The 24,815-nt window shown below is 45.6% G+C and overlaps 1 protein-coding gene across 8 annotated transcripts in view; it reads left to right on the top strand.

The window, feature by feature from the left end:
• The window catches only part of fam172a (family with sequence similarity 172 member A), a 191,191-nt gene that overhangs the window by 48,237 nt on the left and 118,139 nt on the right, over positions 1 to 24,815 (top strand). For all 8 annotated transcript variants that reach the window (XM_055886030.1, XM_055886023.1, XM_055886025.1 and 5 more), the window contains one exon: positions 18,683 to 18,898. In XM_055886030.1, coding sequence (XP_055742005.1) covers positions 18,683 to 18,898 — 216 coding nt within the window. The remainder of the gene's footprint in view (positions 1 to 18,682; positions 18,899 to 24,815) is intronic.

The raw sequence follows: 24,815 nt of genomic DNA, 5'->3' as shown, positions 1-24,815 counted from the left end.
AATAAATAACAATTCTTCAGCAATCTACACACAATACCCCATAATGACAAAGTAAAAACTTTTTTTTATTTTCTTTTAAAGCAAATTTATATATTTTTTAAACGGAAATACTTTATTTACATAAATATTCAAACCCTTTGCTATGAGACTCGAAATTGAGCTCAGGTGCATCCTGTTTCCATTGATCATCCTTGATGTTTTTACAACTTGATTGGAGTCCACCTGAGGTAAATTGATTGGACATGATTTGGAAAAGTACACACCTGTTTATGTAAGGTCCCACAGTTGACAGTGCATGTCAGAGCATAAACCAAGCCACGAGGTCGAAGGAATTGTCCGTAGAGCTCTGAGACAGGTTTGTGTCGAGGCAGAGACCTGGGGAAGGGTACCAAAATGTTTCTGCAGCATTGAAGGTCCCCAAGAACACAGTGGCCTCCATCATTCTTAAATGGAAAAAATGTGGAACCACCAAGACTTTTCCCAGAGCTGGCCACCCAGCCAAACTGAGCAATCATGGGAGAAGGGCCTTGGTCAAGGAGGTGACCAAGAAGCCGATGGTCACTCTGACAGAGCTCATGAGTTCCTCAGTGTAGATGGGAGAACCTTCCAGAAGGACAACCATCTCTGCAGCACTCCACCAATCAGGCCTTTATGGTAGAGTGGCCAGACGGAAGCCACTACTTTGTAAAAGGCAAAATACAGCCGCTTGGAGTTTGCTAAAAGGCACCTTAAAGGACTCAGACCATGAGAAACAAGATTCTCTGAGACTAGTCAGGACTGAGGGAAAGATGAGCTGAGCAAAGTACAGAGAGATCCTTGATGAAAACCTCCTCCAGAGCGCTCAGGACCTCAGACTGGGGCAAAGGTTCACCTTCCAACAGGACAACAACCCTAACCACACAGCCAAGACAACACAGGACTGGCTTCGGGACAAGTCTCTGAATATCCTTGAATGGCCCAACCAGAGCCCGGACTTGAACCTGATTGAACATCTCTGGAGAGACCTGAAAATAGCGGTGCAGCGACGCTCCCAATCCAACCTGACAGAGCTTGAGAGGATCTGCAGAGAAGAATGGGAGAAACTTCACTTAAACAGTTGTGCCAAGCTTGTAGCGTCATACCCAAGAAGACTCGAGACTGTAATCACTGCCAAAGGTGTTGACTGGCTGCATCACCTCTTGGTATGTCAACTGGTTGGCATCCGACCGCAAGGCACTACACCGAGCTCCTTGACATTCAGGACCTCTATACCAGGTGGTGTCAGAGGTAAGGCCCTAACAGTTGTCAGACTGCAGCCACCTATGTCATAGACTGTTCTCTCTGCTACTGCACTGCAAGCGGTACTGATGCATCAAGTCTGGAATCAACAGGACCCTGAACAGCTTCTACCCCCAAGCCATAAGACTACTAAATACTTACCCAAGTAGCTACCCGGACTGTCTGCATTGACCCTCTTTGCACTAACTCTTTTGACTCATCAGTATCCTGTTGCGTAGTCACTTTATTCCTTGTGATATGTACATTATCTACCTCGATTTCCTTGTACCCCTGCACATTGACTTGGTACTGGTACACAGTGTATATAATCAAGTTATCGTTACTCATCGTGTATTTATTCCTTGTTATTTCAAAATAATAATAACAATTCTATCTGCGTTGTTGGGAAGGGTAAGTAAGCATTTCACTGTTAGTCTACAGCTGTTGTTTATAAAGCATGTGACAAATACATTTGATTTGAATATTCATCTGACTCTAAACTTGAATATTCACAGAAATAGTTGTCGTTTTATAGCTTATGTAAATAATCTGCACTTTTTCCTATTCCTCTTACCATGGCTGGATCAGAGTCAGCAGAACACAGGGGAGGCAGGGCTGGGTTTTCCCAGAGCTGATGCTCTGAATGTGGGCAGGCTGAGGAGGTAGAGGGGGGTCTGTGGGTCTGCTATCCTGGAGATTAGCGTGATCCACCATCTCTCTCCACATGATGGGCTTTTCAGTGTCCCACTACCCTGACCGTGACTCTCTGAACTCTGAAAGCTTCTATCTCTCTCTGTGTGTGTGTGTGTGTCCTGCACTCTCTTTGACGGGTAATGGCAGCATCCACTTTTCACCCCTCTCTGTGGTTGGAGATGGCTAATGCGGTGTTCCACTCTGAGCGCATGCGTAATACCACCTGTGCGTGTGCGTGCATGCGATAGGCTGTAAGCGAGATAAGAGGAATACACTGGGCTTTACCTCAAACTCAGCCAGGCATACTAATTTAACTAGTCAATTCGATGTCTTAGTTCCGCTGATTTGCTACTAAACCGAAAAACACGATTATTATCAGCTACACATTTTCAAATTGTATTTCATATGTTTAGTGAATATGTTTGATGTTTAAAAATATTATGATATACAGTTGGGTCTGAAATTATTGATATCAAATTTATTTACAGTGGGGAGAACAAGTATTTGATACACTGCCGATTTTGCAGGTTTTCCTACTTACAAAGCATGTAGAGGTCTGTAATTTTTTTATCATAGGTACACTTCAACTGTGAGAGACGGAATCTAAAATAAAAATCCAGAAAATCACATTGTATGATTTTTAAGTAATTAATTTGCATTTTATTGCAAGACATAAGTATTTGATACATCAGAGAAGCAGAACTTAATATTTGTTACAGAAACCTTTGTTTGCTATTACAGAGATCATACGTTTCCTGTAGTTCTTGACCAGGTTTGCACACACTGCAGCGGGGATTTTGGCCCACTCCTCCATACAGACCTTTTCCAGATCCTTCAGGTTTCGGGGCTGTCGCTGGGCAATACAGACTTTCAGCTCCCTCCAAAGATTTTCTATTGGGTTCAGGTCTGGAGACTGGCTAGGCCACTCCAGGAACTTGAGATGCTTCTTACGGAGCCACTCCTTAGTTGCCCTGGCTGTGTGTTTCGGGTTGTTGTCATGCTGGAAGACCCAGCCACGACCCATCTTCAATGCTCTTACTGAGGGAAGGAGGTTGTTGTCCAAGATCTCGCGATACATGGCCCCATCCATCCTCCCCTCAATACGGAGCAGTCGTCCTGTCCCCTTTGCAGAAAGCATCCCCAAAGAATGATGTTTCCACCTCCATGCTTCACGGTTGGGATGGTGTTCTTGGGGTTGTACTCATCCTTCTTCGTCCTCCAAACACGGCGAGTGTTCTATTTTTGCCTCATCAGACCACATGACCTTCTCCCATTCCTCCTCTGGATCATCCAGATGGTCATTGGCAAACTTCAGATGGGCCTGGACATGCGCTGGCTTGAGCAGGGGGACATTGCGTGCGCTGCAGGATTTTAATCCATGACGGCGTAGTGTGTTACTAATGGTTTTCTTTGAGACTGTGGTCCCAGCTCTCTTCAGGTCATTGACCAAGTCCTGCCGTGTAGTTCTGGGCTGATCCCTCACCTTCCTCATGATTATTGATGCCCCATGAGGTGAGATCTTGCATGGAGCCCCAGACCGAGGGTGATTGACCGTCATCTTGAACTTCTTCCATTTTCTAATAATTGCGCCAACAGTTGTTGCCTTCTCACCAAGCTGCTTGCCTATTGTCCTGTAGCCCATCCCAGCCGTGTGCAGGTCTACAATTTTATCCCTGATGTCCTTACACAGCTCTCTGGTCTGGGCCATTGTGGAGAGGTTGGAGTCTGTTTGAGTGTGTGGACAGGTGTCTTTTATACAGGTAACGAGTTCAAACAGGTGCAGTTAATACAGGTGGAGAACAGGAGGGCTTCTTAAAGAAAAAGTAACAGGTCTGTGAGAGCCGGAATTCTTACTGGTTGGTAGGTGATCAAATACTTGTCATGCAATAAAATGCAAATTAATTACTTAAAAATCATACAATGTGATTTTCTGGATTTTTGTTTTAGATTCCGTCTCTCACAGTTGAAGTGTACCTATGATACAAATTACAGACCTCTACATGCTTTGTAAGTAGGAAAACCTGCAAAATCGGCAGTGTATCAAATACTTGTTCTCCCCACTCCCCACTACCCAATGTGTGAAGATAGATGGATAGCTAGATATCTATATTTATATTGTGAGGGAGTTGTTCAATATGTCCCCTTTTAATGACTGTGAGTACTGTGTACTTATTTATTTATCATCAAGCTCATGTTAAATGTTTTTTTTTTAATTTTTAAATTTTTTATAAGTGAAGTTGTGTTAATATGTGACAGTCTGTGTGTGTATGCACTGTGTGCCGGCTGTGCCTAATAGAGGTGGCGTGTGAATGCAGCCCTTTCATTTAGAGCTCCTTTAATGGGCTGCGTGGAGTCTTTAGCAGTGGCTCGTCTCAAGCCCTTCCTTGTGGATAATTGCACTTTGAGTCCTTAGCGTCCCCTTTCGCCTGAAAACCAAGCTCATTGCAGCCAAAAGAACCCCCCCCCCCCCCCCCCCCCCCGCAAAAAAAAAATCCCAAGTTGTCCTTGTGTAGAAAAGTAGATTCTGCACGTCAACACCTTTTCACATTAATATTTGTGATGGGTCCATTCTGCGGCCAGAGTTTCTGTTCTCCTCCTTTGTTCCTGCGTTTGATGTAATGGAGGCAAGGACAAAAAGGAGAGCAGGGAGAGTGTGTGAAAATGGTAGTTAAGTGGGCTTAAGGGGTGCTTCAGTACTTTCTGAAAGGCTGGGCCTCTGAATAGCCTCTCGGAGTGCTTAGCTGCAGTGTAGTAAACAAGACAGGTTCAGCACAAAGGTGTGCCTCAAATGACCCCCCCCCCGTCCCGTCCCGTCCCACCCCTGTGACATCTGGCCAATCCCAGGAAGATCTGGATGCTTTTCCCATCTCTCCTCCTCCACTTCTCCCCCACGTTTTGTCCCCCCATATCTGTTCTCTTTCTTCTTTAGCTGGAAGGAGGGTTTGTTTTTGTAGTCCCGTGTGTGTGGGGTTACCCCCAGCTAGCCTCATCCCCAGTTCCTGGGTGGCTCAACTCTTTTGTTTGCTTAATTGCGATGAGTATAATGTACTAGTCTCTCGGAGGTCCGCGCAAGACAATTAGACAATCCAGCAAATTTAATGAGACGCCGCCAGTCGCCCACAATCCCCCAGCTTTTGGAGCCACCCTGGTCCATTGGCACTGGCGGAGGGGGAAGATAGTGGGCCGTGTGTGGGTGTTATGTATATATGTGTCTTATAGAGTGTGGGTTGCCTGAACAAATACAAGAAAAGGTATCTTGTTTTCAATTGAACATACTTTTTTGGGTGATTCCCATGGCTGGTCCACTCTGGGTGTACTCTCAATCCAGTGGAGGATCGGTGCTTCCCCGGTAGGCAGGCATTCCTGGGAATGGGCCGGTAATGAGCAGCGATTATCCCTTGCACCCAGGGATTGGAAGGAGCACTTCACATTGTCATTCCCGTAAGCAAGAGGGATAGCCGCAGGGCCTCAGTGACTGATGGACCCTGGGGTGGGACGCCACAGGCCCCTCTCTCTCCTGCCCTGCACCAGACACAGATAAAGACAGCCGGACCAAATGGGAAATATTAATAAGCCATTTATTATATCCCTTCGCTCTTTGCCGTATGGAGATTAATTAATAACCGCACTTCGCCGTAGTCAAGTGATCCTAATTCGCAAGCGCAAATCTACACTTGTATGAAGTTGTGAAGGGCAGTGTTTTTTTCTCAGCCGCTCTCCTTTTTCCTCACTAATCACGCTGTTACAACAAAAGACGGGCTCCATTATTACGTCTGCGGCCCAGAAGAAAGGAAATGGGAAAGGGACAGGGGTTGCCGTCGCCTGACACCCCACGATTAATCTTCCAGTAAGCGTTGTCAGCCAGAAACAGACACAAATGGATCACTCACATTAACCGGGGGAGTGTAGGTAAGGGCTTTAACAAGCGTTTACCAGAGTTCATTTTCTCTCTAATGAAGAGGGGAATAAGCGACTTAAAGGTCTGTCCTCCCGGCTGAGGAGGAGAAGGATGAGAAGGAGCAGGATGAGGAGGGAAAAAAAGGTGTGTGTGTTTGAGGGAGGTTGTGTGTCTTCTGGTGGTCAGGCGTCGCCTGAGAGGGAGAGCAAAGAGCCCTGAGCCGGCTGTGCTGTGGCCCCTGAGTCCTTGGCCTACATCACTCTCGTCCTCCACTTTAATGAGAGTAGCAGCCAACCAGACGAGCCCACTGCTGCCATTTTACTAGCCTGGCCCTACCCATTTGACCTCTCCTACACCTGACTCGTGGTCCACCCGTCTGCCTGTCTGTGTTTGTTGATCAGTAGCGGCAGGACTCGTCAGCTCCTCATCTCTGACCAGGATAGCGCTGGGTAATAGTCCCACGCCTATACACTGACCTGCCCATCCATGTCTGAGGACGTCGGGAGATGACGTGGTAACCGGCCACTAGGGGCAACAGTGAGCGCTGTTACCTTCAAGTAGCTTTCTGTTTTGCTATGGACTGGAATGGCGGATGGGCGTAAGCATCTACCTTTGATTCCAAAAGTTGCAAGTTGTTTTTGAGATTTTGGTTTTAAGCCTATCCCAGTCCTTAACTTTTAACTCAACCATTCAGAGTTAATGCCTAACCTTAAGATTTTGACGTTAATCCCTGAATTTAACCCTAATCTTAATAATGTAACCTTAAATACTTCAACGTTTGACTTTTTCAGCTACTTCGAAATTTGACATTCGTAAAACATGGATGAACGTCTAATTCTGACGTGAGACTGTGAGAGCTAGTCGGACCTGCCTCTATACTGTCATCGGCATGGCAAAGACAAGACAAGCACACTTTAGACTGCCCACTACCTTTATAGGAGAGTCCCATGGGTTTTGAGTGAGTATGATATTGTTGAGGCCAAGATGCCTGGGAGGAGGACAAGAGGGGGGTGTCTGCCCTTATGGGAATGAGCTTGGCGACACTCACAATCTCACACACATTGTTTGTGAACTATTTGCACACACCTACAGAGCAGTAGGAGTTTCGGGTTGTCTCGCGCCTCGACACCCCAACCCAGGGGAGAGTGAGAGCGAGACGAGGGAGGACGAAAAATCTCAACGGGGAGATTTATTTCTGCAGCATGTATTATACATGTCTCTCTCTCCTTTCCAAGCTGTCTGGCCTGTTGTCACCTGACCAGGTCTGGCCAGACAGACAGACAGACGGACGGGCGGACGGGCAGGGTATGTGATATAAGGGGTAAGTTTCCAGGACATCTCAGCAGCCCTGTCCCAGAGGTAGCCTAGCGAACACACAGAGAGACAGGCCCGTTGAATAGCTAATGCCGCCCCTGTCTGCCCCCCCCCCCCCCCCGTCTTGACACATGCTGGATAGAATAGTGATGGTTTGGAAAGGCCAGCTACATAATAAGAGGAATGCTGGACAAGTATCAAGTATTTAATTACATTATGAAGTGGTTGTTTCTTTCTTCAGGTCAGTCAAGGACCTAGTTTTGATGTATTTTGAAATGTTCTGCTGTTGGTTAGTTAGGGATACAGTTTGTTAATGTTAGGGTTACAGAACATGCTACCTTATTGGATGGGTACTATAGCGCTGCAACTGTATATGAATACTTTAAACAATGTGTGTAGACCTTTGTATTGTGTATGTTATGATTAATTGTTAGTTATTGGTATTTTCTTGTTTTGTATTATTTGGGGTTAAAGTCCAGGAGAATTTCTAGGATCACTTGTCTTTCCGCTGGGGTGTGTGGAACACTTGATAAGGGAGTACGCCTGTCCGTTCAACAGTCGATAAGAGTTAGAAGGATGTGCGGGACATTGTTTTCTTCTGAGTCAAAGCACCGTTAAAAACGGCTCTCGTCTCCAGTGCTGAGTGGACATCATTACAGCGATAGGAGCTCTCGCCGACCCCGAGTTTGACGACAACGGGAGGAGAGGCTTGTCTCTTTATCACGCCGTCTTCTGCAGAAGGAAGCGAAGGCGCCGTTTCACAACCCCCCCCCCCCCCCCCCCATGCCTAAACATTTTTAATTATATCTTCTCCCAAGTAGCGCGCCTCAGTAACCAAGGAGCTGACATTGATGCATGTGCTGATAAATCCACAAACACTGGGAACGAGATTAACAGCGATTTTTGAGGAAAGGTTGACAGCTAATTTTGCGCAGTGGTCGCGTCTCATTTAGGAGTGATGCTTTTTGATAGAGCGCCACGCCAGATATTCCGGCGTCTCACGCCGGGGAGGGATGCGCGACTCTTAATGCGAGGAGTTCCGCGGCCTTAGCGCTTTTTTTAGATAGTTTTTCTTATTTTTTTTATTCCTTCTCTCTTCCCCCACCTTTGATTGTGCAAGCTTCAGTTAGGATAAAATATTCACCACCATGTGGATTTAACTTGCTTCATTTGACACTACTTGAATATGGGGAGTACCTGTGGTCACATGTAGGCGACTAAAGAGGGAAAAGGCAGCGTTTTGAAATAATCCCCTTTAATCACAAGCAATGACAGAAGTAGAAGCCTTTCTGTTTCTCTCTATGGTACTTTCTTATGTGTGTTTTTAATATATTTGCAAGACATGGGCTGTTTATGGTAAATGAGCGTTTCATTCTCCTTCTATTGCATCTTATCTATCTGTTGTCGATGCGTGTCCATCTGTCTGCGCCATCTCATCGTGACTTTGATGAGAGAGAGAGAGACGTAGACAGAGAGAGAGAGAGAGAGAGACGATCTTTGTGCTTGATCATTTCTCTCAATAGATAGACACAGGCAGATAACAATCATATCTGCCATATCTGAATCCCCGTGTTTTCAGATGGAGAAGGGCCTCGCAAACCACTGCCCCCTCCGCCCTCTCGCCAACAAATGTTGCGTCTGTACGGAAGAAACATCTTGTAGTTTTTCTCTTGTTCTTTTTTTTTATGCCCGTCCTTTTCTTTTTTTTATCGCATTCTTTTTTTTCTCCACCCTTTCGCGCCTCCCCTCTCGGAGTCGGCTCCCCTATCTTCATTTGCAGGCAGCTGACACCTTCTTTCATTTTTCTTTGTCCAATTTTTTTTTTTTTTCTCTTTTTTTCTCTCCATCCGTCCCTCTCCATCTGCTTTCGCTTTTGTTTGCTCGGGCCCTCTCTCATCCCAACTTGATAATGAGGAATGTGGTGTGACCCTGACCTCCATCGGCATGGATACGACCCCTGACCCTGCCATGTGACCCCCCAGTCCCCATTTTGACAGCTTGATTAATTACCTAGTGTTATGATTTATGAGAAAGCAGTATGTAAAAATAATAGACAACAGGTGGTCTTCAAATGTTGTTATATTTTTTTAAGAGGTGTGCTGCTGGTTGTGATGGGGGATTTATTTTAGGACTGCCTTGAACGGTTAACCTATATTAGAACCTATTTTCGGGAATGTCCGAGGTCAATAGGGAACGATAAGCTTGGTTTATTTTGTTGTTTCAAGGAAGACTCTTCCGTACGTGTGTAGGCCTATGTGTATGCCCCTTTGTAGAGGATAAAGGGGATTCCATCATATTTGCGTAGCACCACGTGTGTCCTCTCAAGCATGTACTAAGCCATGTGTTAAAGACACTATGGAAAATGGTCTGTATTACATGCACACACACACACACACACACACACACACACACACACACACACACACACACACACACACACACAGTCCTTCAACCCTTTTTTTCTGAGGTCACATCCTGAGAAAATTGCCAGAGTAAATGGTAGGGCAGAGCTGCAGCCATGCCTGCTGTTAACACTTTAAACAGATGTTGAGACTGGCTGCGGCCACCTCACCTGACTCTTGTACCTATGGTGCAGTTCTAGTGACGAGAAGGCAGGTTACCATGGTAAATATCTTCTTTCATAAGGCTAGCGTGACATGTTGCTTGGTACACACACTTACTACTAACAAAAGCAAGTTACATTATGCTTTCCTATGGTTTTGTATGGACACACACACACACACACACACATATATATACATAATCAACAATCCCAGCAGGACCACCAGCTTGCCCCTGAACCCTCACTTTCTGGCCACAATAACAGGGCAGAGGTCAAGGGATTCCACTTTAACCCCTAAAGGTCGCTCAGGGCCTGTGGTGTTCACTAAGATTAATACCTGGGCCTGGGTTACTAGGATCTCATTATTCACCCCCAGACATCCCCAGATTACAGCCTGGATGTCAGATCACAGCTCCAGAGCCAATCACGTCTCCTCAAACCCAAGCCCCTAGTCCCAGTCCCTAATCCCAAACCCTAGCCTCCAAGCCCTATAGCTGCTGAGTGACCAGATGTAGACCTAGGGGATCAGGCATCACGTGGCCTCGGTGGTTTGGCTTCCTGCAGGTCAACTTGAGTTACGGTTATGTGTGGTTGTGGAGGTGTGTGACCCTTCTCTTTAGTGGTTTACAGTTCTCATTGCTGGTGAAAACAATAATTATAACAGAGGGGAGTTGTGGACATTGTGCGTGCCATTTCTCCCCATACAGTCTTGCGCGCACACACAAACACACGCGCACCTGTCATACAAAGATGCATACATAACAAAGGTACGTACAGTATGTAATGCTTAGGTTTGCTATGTGATGTGAGTTATAGAAGCCCTTCATTGGCCCTGGTCTGTTGATTCTCTACATACTGTATGCCCCCCCCCCCCCCCCCCCCCCCCCACACACACACACACACACTGGTCACCAGTTGCCTCCAGAACCATCCTCCGGTGGCCCTCTGCCGGGCCGAGGCGCCTTCTGCCTCCCCCTCTCTCCCCCGGCCATCTCCCCCACTCGTGTGCAAGACTCTGATTTATACATTAACTAGTTGGACAGGAAAATAGGGAGGCACCGATCATTCCATGATCTATATCTCCCCTCCATTAAAAATGGATGTGTATGCTGAGGGAAGACAATAGAATATATAAATCACAATGCTAACGGCGTAAGAATGGGGATTTTTGTATTTATTTCCAGCTAGCCCTACCTCAGTGTGTCTTTGTCTCCCTAGTATGGCCTCAGAGCTGTGTGGACCTCGGGTACAATCTACTGTACAGACACTTACTGTAGGTGACTGATTTGATACCCAAGGATACAATACTATTACAGTGCAATACGAGGTAGGTTCTCCATGTATTTGAGGGGTAATCATGTTTCTAGATGATCTATTAAACTAATGTTCTGCTTTACGTTCCGTATGCTCCTCTGTTTAATCTCTAGTAACGTTGGGTCAACGTTGATCATCTGATCAACACATGGTGAAAACTATAGCAGACTGGTTCGTGTAACCACAGGAACACAGGAGTGCGTGCGCGCGTGTGTTTGTTCACTGTCACTTCACCGTGAACGCTTGACACGTTGCCCTCGTGTATTTATTTATTTTTTTGACAAATGACTTCTGTAACATTTACTTGCACAATCGATAGCTCTGACAAATTCCACCTGACCGTTGATTAATGCTCCGTCCAGCCCCCACCACCACCCCACGGTGTGCCGTGCTGAGAGCAGATGAAGCAGCGTGTGCTAGTGTATGCATCACCATAGGATGGGCTCTCCAAGAGTGTGTGTGTGTCTGTGTGTGTGTCTAAATCTCTGTCTGTGTGTGTAGTTTCATCAGACAAGAGGAATTCAGTATTGGCCCAATCTCTTGACATGTGTTGTGGAGTCAACACAGCCACAGTCCTTGTGTGTTGAAATGGATGGCTCTTACCATAGTGTGGTTCAATGGAGGCAAATCCATGTTATTGGTTGTCTTCCTCACGCTCAAATATGCCTGGGACTTGCTATAGTTTGCCACTTTCCTGTGGCGGTCCTCATGAGAGCTAGTTTCATCGTAGCGCTTGAAGGTTTTTGCTACTGCACTTGAAAACACTTGACATTTTCCACGTTGACTGATCTTCATGTTTTAAAGTAATGGTGGACTGTTGTTTCTCTTTGCTTATTTGAGCTGTTCTTGCCATAATATGGACTTGGTCTTTTACCAAATAAAATACCAAATTGTGGCAGCAACCCTACGTTGTCACAACACAACTGATTGTCTCAAACGCATGAATTCCACAAATTAACTTTTAACAAGGCTCACCTGTTAATTGAAATGCATTCCAAGTGACTACCTCATGAAGCTGGTTGAGAGAATGCCAAGAGTGTGCAAAGCTGTCATCGAGGCAAATGGTGGCTACTTTGGAAGAATCTCAAATATAAAATATATTTGGATTTGTTTAAACACTTTTTTGGTTCCTACATGATTCCAAATGTGTTGTTTCATAGTTTTGATGTCTTCACTATTATTCTAGAATGTCGAAAATAGTCAAAACGAATACGGGTACTGTACAGGTAGGGGTCATCCATTCTATTGGAAGCGGAGTGTATCAGAAAGAGTGAATGAGAGTAAGGGAGCGGAGAGAGGGCCTCGGGAGATTTGGGCTATCTTCTCTGGTGTCAACCAGCTTCTACAGTAGCTCAGAAAACGAAAAGGGCGCTAAATGTAGCCGAGTTGCTGAGATGAAATCGTCCAGGAGACGTATAAATAATTGAGATGTGAGGGAGCCTTTGCTTTGCGTCAAGTGTGTTGCTCGTATCGCTGACGCGTGTGTGTGTGTGTGTGTGTGTGTGTGTGTGTGTGTGTGTGTGTGTGTGTGTGTGTGTGTGTGTGTGTGTGTGTGTGTGTGTGTGTGTGTGTGTGTGTGTGTGTGTGTGTGTGTGTGTGTGTGTGTGTGTGTGTGTGTGTGTGTGTGTGTGTGTGTGTGTGTGTGTGTGTGTGCGTCCGTGTGGAGGTGCTGAAAATAAACAGGTCCAGAAGAGAAGTAGAGAGAGAGGGGGGGAGATGTAAAGTCAGACATGAAAAGATTCTGAGGCACAGGGGGATATGAACCACTCCTATTCTCCTCACTTCCTCCCCAACAACGCTCCACTTTGAACTCCTGTATAAATATTCAGTTGAGCCTGTAAACAATATCTAAATGAGCACACATCCATGCCCAAGGTTAAACTCCCTTGTTTTTTTCACTCTGAACAGAACTTGACTTGTTAGATAAGGTTACTGTGGATTAGGACATGGCCTAATTATGCTAATGTTGATCATTATTATAAACACAGCGAGGATCACAGAGACTCGTTCGGGTTGTTATTAAAAGCGGCATTGAGTTGACCGTCTCTGTACAGTAATAAACAATGTTGTTGTACGAAGACACCCACTGTCTGTTAGACAATCAATTTGGTTTGTTTGTGGTTGTGGGTGCTTTTGTTGGTGTGCGTGAGTGAGTGAATCTATTTACTTGGGACAGTAGCATAGATACATCTCAGATAGCCACAGGAAAATATTACGGCAGCGACGGGACTTTATCGTTTAGTCCTTAACAACGCTTGCACGGTGGTTAGGCTATTAGCTGGTCAAAATGAGACTACATGGAAAGTGGAATACTGTTAATTTAACTGTGTTAGTGTGGGTTTTCAGTGAATTTATGTAAACCACGAAGCTCGTCTGCAGGAAAATTCTCAGCATCAAACGAGTGAGCAAATGATGATCCTACATCTATATATGTGTAGAAGGGCTGGTCTTGGGGGGTGTGAGAGAGGGGTTGTGGGTATGTGTATATGTGAGAGAGGGTTGGGGGGGGGGTACAGTGTCTTAATCTGACAGTGCTTTGTGAGCTGTGTGGTTTCTGGGAGAGACGAGGAGAGGGGGATAATGGGCCCCTGGCTGCTGAAAAAGCCCACGTGGAGCCGGAGACAGGCAAGGTCACCCAGAGCAGGGGTGGCCCTGAGAGAGAGGGGGGCCTGCCTCAGCCCAGGAGGGGCCCATTTCATATAACTGTATTTCCATTCCCGCATGCTCCACCACCAGGGCCTCCCTGGCTTCTCTATGGGCTCAAAGAGAAAATCTCTCTCTCTGCCTCTCTCTCTCTGCCTCTCCCACCTGCTGTCTACCTGTATCTCAGGTATTAGTGTAAGGCTGTATTAATGTTTCATCTCAATAGAACACATTGTGGCAGCATCATTATCTGCTGAATTAGCCGCGAATGTGTGTTCATGAATTGAGACCGAGTGTCTAGATGTGGCTTTGATTCCCCACGTTCATTTTCCGGGTTGGTCTTTTTTTTCTCTCTCTGTCTGCCTTGGTGCCTCCTATCCCCAGTGTAGCCTCCAGGCATGTTGCCGCCTTGTCTCCCTCCCTCGCCGTCTGATTGGTTGGACAGTGGCGAGCGCGCCTTTGCCCTCTGCCTGTCAAGTCGCGGCAACCAATCACGGGAGGGCTATCACAGAAACAAGGAAGCATAGCCGATGGTGTCGGTACAGGGAGTGTCAGCTGCCCTGATACTAACACAAGAACAACCCCCAATAGGGATTAGACAGAGCGTTGCCAGCCGTAGCTGATAATGTAGCGAGCACATACAAGACGTACACGGTTTCATTCAGATACAGATTCCCTCTCACATCGGTGTACAACGCCATAGTATACACATTTGTATACACGTTGATACACCCATCTTCCTAAAGCTCACAGCGCTACAATATATTTTCCTTAAAGCACACACACACACACACACACACACACACACACACAATCATCCCCTTTCCTACCCACATGCCCCCTTGACCACTATCAGCCATGCTTTGTACCTGTCAAGTGCCTGTCCTTTTTGCTGTGCCCAAAGGCCGTGCGTGCTACATGAGAGCTCACACATCAAAGACTCTACACTCACACACACACACACACACACACACAGAGGCGGTTTTTGGCCGCCTCTCTCCACTCACACACATTTCATTACAGCCCAACTGTGAACATGGGGATAGCGGCTTCTTAAAGGGACGCCTTAGCCGTAGATTTTTTTTTGTCGGCCCTCCTTTAAACCACGCCGCTGAGAAGAGGCAGACAATGGTCCGTTACCGTTCCACCCTCTCACGGCCAAATATGACCACAGTCTGACCGCGTAGCTTTATCACAGCGCGTTGGGTCCCATAAACAGCCCGAGCGTTAGAAATGACCCGTCCAATATTTCCCCATTGACGCGTAGCATTTGCGTTTTATCCTTTGTCGATACGTATCTGCACTTTCTTTGCGAACTGATTGGATCCATTGATGGCGTTGAATGGGATGTATAATAAGATCTGTGTGTGTGTGTGTGTGTGTGTGTGTGTGTGAGATGTCAGGCTGATACTCGGCGCGGCGTTAGTGACACGCCGGGAGATGGAGGAGGGCAGAAACTGACGGCAGAGCAGGGCTTCCTGAGCGGCGGCCATTGTTGTGCTATCTGAGGGGAGTCGGCTGGTCTTCGACAGGCCCGACAAAGGAGCGCTAAAGAGTGTCCGGAGAGGGGTGACGGGGGTGGGTCCCCCCTCGGAGGGGCCTGGGTGACCCCTCTGACCGCTGCCCTCTGGGCCAGGGCTCTGTGTGGCGGTGGCACAGGGCACTCAGGGGCATGGGAAGGGTGTGTGTGTGTGTGTGTGTGTGAAGCTTATCCTGCAAAGCTCTGCATAAAGAAACACTGACGCAACATCAGTGTCCACACCAAGCGAGAGCGTGAGATTCTTTTCAACGCTGACAGGCAATCGAGACAATCAGCGCTAACTAGGGTAGTAATTATATTCATGTGTAATAGTACTTCGTTATAAATTATACATATCATTTGTTGTTAAATACAAGTTCAGCAATTTTTTTCCCTCATTACATAGCGATGGCACTACCTTTAATAAAAAAAGACCTTGTATTTACTGTTGGCATTCACTTTTTAAAGATATTCAAAACACCAGAATACATTGACGATTTAATAAATAACCTCTGCAGTTCAGCCTCTAAACTCTCTTTCCCCTTAGTGTAAAAAGCCTTTGCTGTTGGACAGGACAGCAGGGTGAGAGCGATGGGAGAAGACCCAGAGACCAATGTTTGCCTGAGACCGCCGAGACCTTTCTCTGTCGACGTAAATGATGGTTTCCGACTTGGCGATGAACCCGTGGCCCTACTGCAGAAGTCTGTGATGCTGGGGAAAACCGGTCCCTCTCACAGTAATGCTTCAGGGTGACTGGGCAGCACTAAGGGTTAGCCACAATTAGCCCAGGCAGGGCTTGGTCACACAGGGCTAGCATTAGCACAGTAGGCCTAATGTTGTTCACCCATTAACGCTTTGCCCTATGTGCTGCGTAGATCTTAGGCACATGGATTGATGGATGGATGGGTTGAACACTTCGTGTTTCTGTGAAGGGACTCTCCCTTTATCCATCTCTTTCTTCCCCAATCCATGTCTTTCTTTCTTTCTTTGTCTTTTATTTCCGGCTCCCTCTCCTCTTTCTGTCTCTCTCCATCTACCCTCGCCCTTTGTCTAGTTCTCTCTCCCTCTCGTTCTCTTTCTCTCTCGTTCCTCGTCTCTGATTGAGAGGAAGACAGTGTTGCCAGTCATTTTCCCAGCCTGCCACCAGTGGGCAGTGGCACAAAGCTGGAGCGGACCTCCTCTCCTCGCCTCCTCTCTCCCATCTTCCTCTCCGGTCGTAAGGTCCGTGTGAACTGCTCCATGGTGGCTGTGCCAACAAAGACAGCCCCGGGCCTGTGCTGAACTGAGCTAAGCCACTTTAATAGAACCTGACCTATTACTTTACCCCTCCCTCCCTCCCACTGCAGATAGCTAGTATGCCCAAAAGAGGAGGAAGATGAGAAAGAAAGACGTCTCCCTCCCAGCTCCGCTCCCAGCCCAGGTGGTGCTGTGGTGCGGGGCCGTACGTGCAGCACCTAACACACAGGAAGAAAATGAACTTAAGTCAGAGCCAACAGCCGAGGAACTCCTCTAGCTAAAGAATCCTGTAAGCTCCCTAATAAAAGGCTTCGTCCGAATAACGTCAAGGTGCGGGTCGACGCTTTATATCAATGTGTGTTATGATGTGTGGAACAATGGGTTTTATAGGGCTTGTCGGTTATTTGTTTGATTGCTATTGTTTGACTCGTTTTAATGGGCAGCTGTCAGTGATGTCACTTTGACGGTGATCCTGTACTTAGTTTGGTAATAGCCGTGTTGTTTTTACAGAAGCAAACTGGAAAAACAAATGTATTTCATCGCGTTTGTTTCATTTAGCAACTTTTCTTTCGGTCTTAATATTGTGATTCAATTCGTTCTTACTTCATTTTCTAATTGAATATATTTAAACTCAAAATATTTGTCTAGCGATTTATGGTGTCGGTGTCAGAGATTTTGCGAAATAGCTATGACCTGAAATGTAAAAATAGATCCTAATAAAGTGTGCCCTTAATTAATACTTGTATAAAATCATTATATAATTGTTTGTGAAAGTACTCCCACTACTGCTGCAATTTGTCTTATTTGAGATTGTCTGAAAGTTTGATTCTAATCATCCTAAAGGGAGTGGTGGGGGCTTTGGCTAAAGCCGTCGGTGGGAGAGAGTGTGAAAATAAGAATAATTTTATAGTCTGGGGACGTGTGAAAGTGTCATTTTGCTGTTGTCAACACACACCAGGTGCTAATGTGTGGGGCAGGTTTGACATCGATGGGCGGAAGAGGGACACACACACATTGTGTTAACACTTATTAAAACGGAGGAGACGTGCTGCAGTGTGTAGACAGTGTGTGTTATGGCGTCTCTGGGAGGAATCAGAGCGAAATTTCCTCACTTACTCCTACACTTGTCTTCAAAAACCCTTTTTGTCAGTCCAGATCTGCCAATTTTTTTGTGTGTTTAGTGCGTGTGTTCGGTGCGTGTGTGTGTGTGTGTGTGTGTGTGTGTGTGTGTGTGTGTGTGTGTGTGTGTGTGTGTGTGTACAGAGGGAGAGTGTGTGTGTGAAGTGCTGCCAAAATGGAAAAGGAATCCCTCTGTTTCCTGCTTTAGTTTGAGAGTGCTTGGGATAATAAACACACTTAATTAAAAATGTCTTCAGAGTTGAAGAAGTCACTAAGGCCTTGTGGAAACTTCCCCTGACCATAATAGTTTCTGCCTGTTTCAATTCCGAACAACTTACAGGACATTTTCTGACTTCCTTATCTTAGTTTTACAGCATAATGCCATTTAGAATTTGTTTGTTCATTTGTATTTTGTTTCTGTTAATAGTTGTATGCCCCTTGTTATCCTCACAAAACTTGAATTGCAGTTACGCACGCACGCACACACACATACACACACACACACACACACACACTGATCACACACATGTATACGACAGCCCCTAACTCTTGAGTTGAGTGATGGAGGGATCAATTCGTTTTGATAGTAAGTGACACCTGGCCTTTGGACCCAATGCTATTCACTGGCTGAGACTCCTGTCACTGAGTTCTAATCCTGCATCCAATAGTTCTGCTGTCTGACTCCTACGGCAGCGTAGCCTAGTGGTTAGAGCGTTGGACTAGTAACCGGAAGGTTGCAAGTTCAAATCCCCGAGCTGACAAGGTACAAATCTGTCGTTCTGCCCCTGAACAGGCAGTTAACCCACTGTTCCTAGGCCGTCATTGAAAATAAGAATTTGTTCTTAACTGACTTGCCTAGTTAAATAAAGGTAAAAAAAAATAAAAAAAAATAATAATAATTACCTCGTCTGTCTGTCTCTCTTGCCATGGCAAGACGGACTGTCTCTCCCCTACCACCCTGGCACAGATGCCTCTCACTATTGGCCATACAATAACTCACTTTGATTATTGTATGGGCGTCAACTGCATTCACCTAAACACAGGCGCACACACACAGCCAGAGACACAGAAGTGAGTCGGAGGCGAATGCGTGGACTCTCTAACATTTGTGTGTGTTGTCTTCCAGGAAGGCTACAGTGTGATGGTGCTCAACCCCAATGAGAACCACCTGGAGGTGGAGAGGCCGGCCAAGCCCACGCCCCTGCTCTCCCCCGAGGCCTCGGACGAACCCGCCGAGAAGAGAGAGCGCAAGGACGACCGGGAGAGCAAGAAGAAGAGGGACTTCTACGAGAAGTACCGCAACCCGCAGAAGGAGAGCGAGACAGAGCAGATCCCCATACGGGTGAGCGAGGGAGGGGCGGTGGTGGAGGGGGATAAGAAAGTGATAGACAGCGGCCTAAAAAAAATGGATGGGGGAGGTGGATGGGGAGAGTTTGGGATCGAGGGAGGTGGAGAAAGGAGAGGGTTAGAGAGGGAGGACGGAAGGGAGGGTGAAGAGGGCGAGAGAGGGAAAGAGAGGCTCTCTTGTGTGGTCAGGCTGTGTGCAGTGTTAACCACATGGCGCGCGCTCTCTCTCTTTCAATTTTCTCTTTCTTTCTTTCTCTCTCGCTCGCTCGTCGGAGCAGCTCTGTCCCCTCAAACTGTTGACCGCTGGGATTATGGTCTTCCAAACACACACCATATATACACCACCTCATCACACACACACCACCTCATCACCCACACACACTAGCACACACTAGCACGTCACACATAGTCCACCTTCCCATACTCTCGTTCTTCGTCTCTGATTGATAATGGAATATTTCAGTGATCAAAACAAATACGTCCAGCGTTATAGGATATGGAATCAAAGGTGCCTCAATTCAGTCCTTTCGTCACACCTAACATAACCGGACTAAGGTGACGTCATCTTCAAAGGCTTTGACCTGTCGCCTATCCACACAGACCTTGTTTCTCTTTACGCGGTAGAGCGTCTGTAGGGTGGTCTGTAGAAGGTCTTTCTGTAGGGTGGTCTGTCTGTAGGGTGTAGAAGGTCTGTCTGTAGGGTGGTCTGTTGTTGGTTTGAACGTGACAAGAATGTAAGGGGACGCTATCCTCTTTGTCTCCTCTCGGGCTGATGGCTGTAGCGTCACACCAGTGTTGCGTGTACATTTGCGGGCGCGTCCATACGTTTTTGTGTTTGTGCTGTGCGTTCGTGCACGTGAATGTTTGCGTGTGAGATGCCACTCGGTTGCCTCTGACGGGCCTTGTGGTCTCACTGGGACTGACGGGCTGTGTGTGAGCTGTCAACAGTGCCTCTCTTCGCTCCGCCTGGCTCTCCTGATAGTACCTCTACCACACTCTAATATGGGCTCATTAGCAGTAGCGCTTTAGCTTACTCTGTTATATCGCAAGAGCGTCTGCTAAATGCCATATATATGATTATATTATCGCCTTAAAGATGGCTTCAAGCCCCCATCATCACTGTCTAGCTCACTCTTACATTAGACATGTTTTTTTGGAGTAAACTTAAAGATCTTTGTCTTAATTTTTTTAGTGTGTTTAATCGGATGTGGCACAGTATTGCACGGGTTGCTTACACATTTGCACGTTGTTAGATGCGTATGCACTAGGGTTCAATATTTTCCCGGTATTTTACAAATGTTTCATCCTAACAATAAATCACTTTTCTCCCGGGTAACCCGGTATTTCCCGCCAAAACCAGCAGTGTCATTCAAAAATGATAAACCATGTACAGTACCAGTCAAAAGTTTGGACACACCTACTCATTCCAGGGTTTTTATTCATTTTTACTATTTTCTACATTGTAGAATACTAGTGAAGACATCAAAACTATAAAATAACACATATGGAATCATGTAGTAACCAAAAAATGTGTATTATATTTGAGATTCTTCAAAGTAGCCACCCTTTGCCTTGATGACAGCTTTGCACACTCTTGGCATTCTCTCAACCAGCTTCAGTCACCTGGAATGCATTTCAATTAACAGGTGGGAGTTGTTAAAAGTTCATTTCTGGAATTTCTTTCCTTAATACGTTTGAGCCAATCAGTTGTGTTGTGACAAGGTAGGGGTGGTATACAGAAGATAGCCATATTTGGTAAAAGACCAAGTCCATATTATGGCAAGAACAGCTCAAATAAGCAAAGAGAAATAGCAGTCCATCATTATTTGAAGACATGAAGGTCAATCAATCTGGAAGTGCAGTCACAAAAACGATCAAGTGCTATGAGGAAACTGGCTCTCATGAGGACCGCCACAGGAAAGGAAGACCCAGAGTTACCTCTGCTGCAGAGGATATGTTCATTAGGTAACTGCACTTATGATTGCAGCCCAAATAAATGCTTCACAGAGTTCAAGTAACAGACACATCTCAACATCAACTGTTCCGAGGAGACTGCATGATTCAGGCCTTCATGGTCAAATTTCTGCATAGAAAAAAAGGACACCAATAGTAAGAAGAGACTTGTTTGGGCCAAGAAGCACAAGCAATGGACATTAGACTGGTGGAAATCTGTCCTTTGGACTGATGAGTCCAAATTTTCAATTTTTGTTTCCAACCGCCTTGTCTTTGTGAGACGCAGAGTAGGTAAACGGATGTTCTCTGCATATGTGGTTCCCACCGTGAAGCATGGAGGAGGTGGTGTGGGGGTGCTTTGCTGCTTACACTGTCAGGGATTTATTTCAAATCGTTGACATTTAAGCATGATGGGTTTATTAGAGAGCTTTGATCTAAAATTCAAGCCTGATGCTACCTGGGCCTGATGAGCCATAGATTAAATACATTTTATGAGCCCTAAATAAAACACATTTAATGATCCCATGCCAAAAAAAGCCAAAATGATTGTGCCGTTATACAGTACATATATGATATAGGCTACTGCACATTACACATGACAGAAAAATATAAAAGCCCATAGATATAGCTAGCTATATGCTCTCTTGGGTAAATAAATTCAACTAGCTCCAGTAAGCTAATCTTTTTGAGTGTGACTGTTTTGTATTGTATGATACTGTATTATATGGACTGGAATTACGCACATCGTTCAAACCGTGATGAGGCAGGGAGAGAACATGGGATGCTGATGCAGCACATGTGCCCTTCAAAGTTACAAGTATAGGCTAGGAAATTTGATTACATTTTTTTTATATACAGTAAATGGGCTTATTTGTATAATTAGTAGGCTGATGCATATATACCTTTTGATAATATTTAGTAGCCTACCTCTTTCTCTCTATTGTTGGTTCATTCCTTCCTCGCTTTCAACAGTCAAATGAAATAAGTTTCACTGTCCTTATCTTCATCATTCTAATGACATCCTTGAATAACACAGGACTAGAATTAGATGTTGAAGGCTTTCACTTTTCTTCCCCCAGATTGGATGGTCATGGGTCTGAATAAATAACTGCTTTTGCCTACCGCCATCGTGCGTTCGCTCTTCTTTCAAACTACCCGTGAGTTCTATTGGCTACTACATTTAACATTCAGCAAACAACAGCTTCAAATATTCTGTTGGTATAAGAAATGCTAAAGTGATGTCCAGCAAGCTATTCTAGTCTATCTTTTCCTGCATGGGACTCCAAGAGCTAAGGAGCTTCTTCTTTTTTTTAAGGAGAGGCCTGCCGAGCACATGTGCGTGGTTATTGTTCAAGAGACAGAGGCTAGAAGTTAGACGCTTATTATGCATAACCCATCATGATTTAGCTAAATATAAGACTATACTGCATTGAATGTATTACCTGAAAGAGGTAGGCTAGGACATGTGTGTATATATCGGGCTGTATATCAATCTAGAACAGGATGATCTATTTTGCGTGTAATTTGAATGGAATTGATGGAAAGAGGCCAAGGCTGTGAGAGAGTGCTCGCACGTGCACTGATTTACAGCAACAATAGTGGAGAGAAACATGGTTTTAGAACTCTGCGGGTGCAAAGTAAAAACTAAGGTGACCCCCGAAAGCCAGATGGAGACGGGTAAATTAGACAAGCATTTGGTCTTTATATTACTGTAGCATAGACTATGCTGCAGCAAATGTTGGCCTACCTGTCGCAAGAAAAAAAGTTTCCGTGATGGGATGATAGGTCTGCATGCATTGTGAACTCAAATCAAAAGCAAATTGTATTAGTCACTTGCGCTGAATACAACCTTACAGTGAAATGCTTACTTACAAGCCCCTAACCAACAATGCAGTTTAAAAAAAAAAAGAGTTATTAAAGTGACTATGTAAGTAACAGACACATCTCAATGATGATAACAACAGAGAGTGGTAGCAGTGTAAAGGGGGGGGGGGGGGCAATGCAAATAGTCTGGGTAGCCATTTGATTAGGTGTTCAGGAGTCTTATGGTTTGGGGGTAGAAACTGTTTAGAAGCCTCTTGGACCTAGACTTGGTGCTCCGGTACCGCTTGCTGTGCGGTAGCAGAGAGAACAGTCTATGACTAGAGTGGCTGGAGTCTGACAATTGTTAGGGCCTTCCTCTGACACCGCCTAGTATAGAGGTCCTGGATGGCAGGAAGCTTGGCTGGGCCGTTCGCACTACCCTCTGTAGTGCCTTGCGGTCGGAGGCTGAGCATTTGCCATACCAGGCAGTGATGAAACCAGTCAGGATTCTCTCGATGGTGCAGCTGTAGAACGTTTTGAGGAACTGAGGACCCATGCCAAATCTTTTCAGTCTCCTGAGGGGGAATAGGTTTTGTTGTGCCCTCTTCACGACTGTCTTGGTGTGCTTGGACCATGTTAGTTTGTTGGTGATGTGGACACCAAGGAACTTGAAGCTCTCATCCTGCTCCACTGCAGCCCCATCGTTAAGAATGGGGGCATGCTTGGTCCTCTTTTTCCTGTAGTCCACAATCATCTCCTTTGTCTTGCTCACGTTGAGGGAGAGGTTGTTGTCCTGGCACCACATGGCCAGGACCACAACTGCGCTCCATACCGAGATGGTGTGTTCCCACCCAGAGTGTTGATGATTCATCATGCCATAGAGAAGAGAGATTTAGACAGATTTAGACACATATAATTTAACAGTTCCATTTCACGCCATGCTGTTCATTTAAATGTTGTTGTTTTTTACAATTTACCGGTTTCTCAGTTATTTATCCCGGAAAAGGGAAGGGATTTGGCAGTACATCTCGGTAACCGGGTTCCCGCCATTCAACCCTAGTATGTACAAACACATGCACAGATACAAGCACGCACGCGCGCACACACACAACACATACATTACAACACAAGGATCAAGGCTCTTAAGTGTCACCTCTGATATTGACCTCTGGGTGTTTTTTTGTGTGTGAGGGAGGGTGTGTGTTTGTATTTATTAGTGATCCCCATTAGCTGTTGCCAAGGCAGCAGCTACTCTTCCTCGGGTCCAAACACATTAAGGCACTTACATCCCACAACAACAAAAAACAACTAAACAGTACGTCATGTAACATTATTTCACCACTACATATCTACCATACAAAAGTTATAATAGCACCATACAACAACATTACAATGTAGGTGGGTGTAAAGTGCGTTTGTATGCGTGTGTCTCTCGTCACTGTCCGATTTGTTCCATAAGGTGCAATTTTATCTGTTTTTAAATCAGATTTTACTGCTTGCATGAGTTACTTGATGTGGAATAGAGTTCCATGTAGTCATGGCTCTGTGTAGTGCTGTGTGTGTCTCAGAGTCTGTTCTGGACTTGAGGACAATGAAAAGACCCCTTGTGGCATGTCTTGTGGGGTATGCATGGATGTCTGAGCTGTGTGCTAGTCATCTGAACAGACAGCTCAGTGCTTTCAACATGTCAATACCTCTCACAAAGACTAGTAGTGATGCAGTCAGTCTCTCCTCTCGAGCCAGGAGAGATTGACATGCATGTAATCGATGTTAGCTCTCCATGTACATTTTAAGGGCCAGTCCTGCTGCTCTGTTCTGGGCCAACTGTTGGCCCTCTTTGTGACACTTGGCCATATGACTGGGCAGTAGTCCAGGTGTGACAAAACTAGGGCCCGTAGGACTTGTTTTGTTGATAGCAATGTCAAGGAAGCAGAGTAGCACTTTATTATGGACAGATCTCTGCCCTACCTTTGCATCAATATGTTTTGACCGTGACAGTCCTCAACTTGCTCAATTTCCATATTATTCATTACAAAATGTAGTTGAGGTTTAGGGTTTAGTAAATGGTTTGTCCCAAATACAATGCTTTTAGTTTTTTAAATATTTATCTTATTACTTGCCCCCCCATTCTAAAACTGACTGCAGCTCTTTGTTAA

Source organism: Salvelinus fontinalis, chromosome 28 (genome assembly GCF_029448725.1).
Source record: "Salvelinus fontinalis isolate EN_2023a chromosome 28, ASM2944872v1, whole genome shotgun sequence".
Taxonomy (NCBI): domain Eukaryota; kingdom Metazoa; phylum Chordata; class Actinopteri; order Salmoniformes; family Salmonidae; genus Salvelinus; species Salvelinus fontinalis.
The sequence above is the reverse complement of the archived record's forward strand: the minus strand, read 5'-3'. Positions and strand labels throughout refer to the sequence as shown.